This window comes from Diaphorina citri, unplaced genomic scaffold (genome assembly GCF_000475195.1).
Source record: "Diaphorina citri unplaced genomic scaffold, Diaci psyllid genome assembly version 1.1 scaffold6571, whole genome shotgun sequence".
In the NCBI taxonomy this organism is placed as follows: Eukaryota; Metazoa; Arthropoda; class Insecta; order Hemiptera; family Psyllidae; genus Diaphorina; species Diaphorina citri.
Window position 1 is genome coordinate 1 of NW_007383947.1, and position 4,095 is coordinate 4,095.

At 41.0% G+C, this 4,095-nt stretch overlaps 1 protein-coding gene across 1 annotated transcript; it reads right to left on the reverse strand.

The window, feature by feature from the left end:
• Nucleotides 1–1,349: 1,349 nt before the first annotated feature.
• On the reverse strand, nucleotides 1,350–2,781 carry LOC113472619 (myosin heavy chain, muscle-like). Its single transcript, XM_026832417.1, has 3 exons — nucleotides 2,438–2,781; nucleotides 2,133–2,211; nucleotides 1,350–1,499 (listed from the first exon to the last, which is right to left on the reverse strand). The coding sequence occupies exons 1-3, from the start codon at nucleotides 2,752–2,754 to the stop codon at nucleotides 1,365–1,367; spliced, it is 531 nt and encodes a 176-aa protein (XP_026688218.1). The 5' UTR covers nucleotides 2,755–2,781; the 3' UTR covers nucleotides 1,350–1,364.
• Nucleotides 2,782–4,095: the final 1,314 nt, after the last annotated feature.

Below are 4,095 nucleotides of genomic sequence, written 5' to 3' on the forward strand. Positions count from 1 at the left end.
TAAGATGAATGAGAACATGGTAAACCTAAGGCCAGCAACTCACTATCAGGGAGACCTGATCAGGTCCGCCTGTCAGGTCTACCTGATAGTGAGTGGCTGGTCATGGTAATCCTAAGGGAAGGAATATTTATGAGCACCGAGGCTTATCTTTGATCCGATAAGGTATTTTATCTACCAATCTGAAAAGTCTGGAATCAACCAATAAAATGTATTCCCAAAGAGTAAACCTGTGCATACATCTTGCATCCAACTTGGTATGGGAAAGGTTGTTGTGCCAATGTGGGGAAAATCTTAGAATTCTTCTAGGATCATCGGATCATTGAGGGGAGAAAAGTGGTTGTACAACTTCCATGTTTTGTTTTGTTTATTATGTGTAAGTCGAAAGCCATCTGGCAAAAATCTTGTTACGAAGTAGCTTGATTCCAGTGAGAAAAAATAGGTAAGTAAATAGTAAAGTTCATTTTGACATTATTTTACCTACTATGGACGAAAAATCTAGTTTAATCGACCCTATTGATATTTGAAATTCAATTAATGTTGAAATTTTGCACCATTTTGGGTGTCCAATAGTTTTTCAGTAGGCCATCGAGAACAACTTACCTAATTCTCACTGAATTATAGCTAGCTTCCAACAAAAACAACCGTAGATAAAATATTACAAGCATTGCAGAAATATGAGGTTTATATGAATGTTACAATATTTATAATTTATTTATTAGATATCTCTAAATTAAATTGTATTTTCCCCAAGTTCTATCTCGATTCTTCTGTAACTTAATAAAAAGTAAAATATCTTTATTTCGAGTTTATACACTTACTTCTTCTCTTTGAATAAAATTGTAGAACTTCTTTATTGATGGTATGAATGTGTTTTCTTTTGTGAGAGATTATTACTGTTTTTTTTTTTTTTTAGAGGTTTGATAGAAGGAACTGTAATTTTAAGGTCTCATCGTCCCGAAATCGAAGAGAGAAAGAGTACAAGATAGGAGAAAGCCAGCCGTTGCGAGAACGAACCTTATCTGTTTAGAGTAAAATCCGCCCCGACGGGAATCGAACCCGCAGCATAGCGCTTTCAACGCAGACGCGCTACGCTTCCAGCTAACTAGGCTTGCTTAAAACTTTTTAAAATGAAAATATTTACTCACTCTTCTAGGGCGCGTAAAAGCCCGTTTCCTCTTGTCGTTCGGGGGAAAAAATCGTATCGTGTGTAGTGTGAACACTTTCATTTAAATTACATTGCCTGCAGGACATTTGGGAGAAAAAAAAAATTGGATGAAACTCACGACCAAGTGTGAACAGGCTCTTAATCCTTCGGTTTGTTAGTCTCGTATTTGATTTTCCACATCCGGGCGTCTGCAGTCACCTTACTCAGTTGTCTCAATGATCAACTTCTTCCTGGCCACGTCCAGATCGTTAATAGTTCGATTGGCCTCGTCCAGCCTACTTTGCACTTCATTCAGTTGGTGTTTCAACTGCTTGAGAACCTTTTCCGTGGTGGCCTGTAATGGAAGAGAATGGAAACAGTAAGTATTTATTATAGGGACACACTTCTTCTTTGCTTTTTTCCCGTGTACAGACCGGGTCGGCGTTTTTTCGTCAGTCTCTCAAGCAGCCCTAACTAGGGTGATTGCTTTGGCCTGACATTTGGTTTTGGCTACAACTTTTACGAGTGGATAAATAAACTAAATACTCGAAGAATAAATGATACAACTTGCAGAGCCGAAAAAACTTCGAACTCGGGACCTCCGGCATGCAAGCCTAGTGTGATACCCACTCGGGCACGCAGTTTGCTTATGAATTTTTATCAACAGAGTTCTATTCCTGAACTGTTACTTTTTCTCCAGGAAATTTCTGCAACCACGATAAAATTCACAAACTCAGGTGTATATTTCTCAGAAGGATCATATACATAGGTACCAGATCACATGCTTTTGAGAAGTCTAAGAGCAAGAAATGTGTTCTTTTAGAGGGGATTTCAAGTACCTTTTTTCGTGCTGATTCTTGCAAACAAGATTCACAAACTCGGGAAATATTAACTTTTTTCCAGAACGTAGCATGCTATCTACCATATCTCATGCTTTTCAGAAGTCCAAGAATACAAAATGTATTCTCAGGGCGGATTTTCAAGGTACCTTTTCTCGGGCAATTTCTTCGGCTACGGCTCTTGTAGTTTTCGTTTCGCGAAGGGCGGCGTTACGTTCAAGTTCAGCCCTAAAGGTGTAGGTAGAAGAAGTATGAGCAGAAAGCTTTTAGTGAGTTTGATTGTTCTAAATCTAAAGTATCCACATTTCTCCTACGTCCGCATTGAGATGGACATTCTTTTTTTTTCTGTTCAGAGGTTATCTTTGATAATGAAGAAAAATTGGAAAGCTATTTGGTGGCAAGAATGCCAAGTTGTCATTTATTTGTTCTTTAGTTTGTTCAGTTGATTACTTACTTGGTCTTGAGTTTGTTGAGTTGGTCGATCTGTTCGCCCATCTCGCTGACGGCATCGTTGTGTTTCTTTCTCAGGTTGGCCAGGGTGGACTCGTGTTGAATGTTAGCCTCCTCCAGGTCGCGTCTCAGTTTGCTCATCTCGGCCTCGCGTTTCTTGTTCAGTTCGATCTGGGCGGAGGTGGCACCACCAGCTTCCTCCAGACGCTCGCCAAGTTCTTCCAATTCCCGGGCGAGGTCGGCGCGTTGCTTCTCGGCCTTGGCGCGGCTCTGTCGCTCGACTTCGACCTCTTCTTCCAGTTCGTATATTCGGGCCTGCATTTTTCCTTTTCGGACGGTGTGTTTTTGTGCCTGGAAACGAAAGTTAGGGTTTGTAAATTGGGGCTTGCATTTTGCTTTCGAACAATGTGTTTTTTTTTGCCTGAAAAAGAAAGTTGGGGAAACGATTAACGGTGAAGGTATTACATATCTATACCATCTAATGCCAGCCAGTCACGCTCACACCGTCAGACAGACAATCGGAACACGTAGTGTGGCTTGAAAAGCTTCAGACCTAATTCTCTTTGACGGTCTGACAGACCTAGGTCTCGAGCTTTTTCCGCCACACACGTTCTGAGCGTGAGTAGCTGGCATACCTCTCAAACAAATAATACAATATTCCAGTGTTTCTTAATTGGTGTTCCGCGGAACCTAGGGGTTCCGCGAGCTGACGGCAAGGGTTCCGCGAGATATTTTGGAAAAATCATACACTAGAACACTAGATAAAATGCAGTTTCAAAACGACCATCTTAGACTAGGTATTTCATCTTACACAGCTTTTTTTAGAGGTTTGATACCTAGAGGGAACTGTAACAAAGAAAACTTGTTGTATTTTTATAATAAGGGAGGTGGGGGTGGGGGGTGCAATCTTGAAAGTTCAAGGTTCCGCAAAGATGTTCACCTTTTGAAAAGGGTTCCGCGGGCCAAACTAATTAAGAAACACTGCAATATTCTATTCCTCAAATGGGCCTAAACCCGCCCCCTCCTATTTAAAAGGAAATCGCCTGGACTCCTCTATTTAATAACAATAATGAACAAAATCTAACTAATTTACCCGCTTCAAATGGGTCATAAAGTTTCTCCAAATTGACTGCTCCAAATGGGTTAATTTCGAGGGGAGAAGAGAGGAACATATCGAGAGTTGGCAGAGAACCATAAAGAGACAAACCGAGTGAGAAGCGAGCGAGACCCTAAAAAAAAAATCAAGCATTGGCCTTATTTTTTCTCCCGACTGCCCTTTCAATCTCCGCCAAGATTCACATTCTTCACCTGTGCTTCCCCAAGAGAAACGAAAGCGTGTTGCGTTTGTATAAAGGGGCACCTAATCTATGCTTCTCATGCAGACAAAGCCCAATCTGTGATCTGAGGCTTAGGTGTAGGAGCTAAACAGCCCTAAAGGATGGGTTAAGCTTCTACGAATCACCTAATCTACTGCCAACCTCAGTGGTGCAGTGGGTAACGCGTTGGACTTTGGATCTGGAGGTTGGTGGTTCGAGTCCAAGTCATAAAATTCATCTAGTTGTAATAATTGGGGAACGATATTCCATATTTCGATCTAATTCGTCCAAATTCAAAATTCTGCTTTTCCATTGGCTATTACACTTGTAAGATACTTTTGCATAC

What these genes read in the sequence shown, in the direction of transcription:
- LOC113472619 (XM_026832417.1), bottom strand. Translation starts at nt 2,754, where the DNA reads ATGCAGGCCCGAATATACGAACTGGAAGAAGAGGTCGAAGTCGAGCGA. An exon ending in CTCAACAAACTCAAGACCAA is followed by an intron (nt 2,212 to 2,437) that starts GTAAGTAATCAA and finishes CTACACCTTTAG; the next exon opens with GGCTGAACTTGAACGTAACG. An exon ending in AAGAAATTGCCCGAGAAAAG is followed by an intron (nt 1,500 to 2,132) that starts GTACCTTGAAAA and finishes CTTCCATTACAG; the next exon opens with GCCACCACGGAAAAGGTTCT.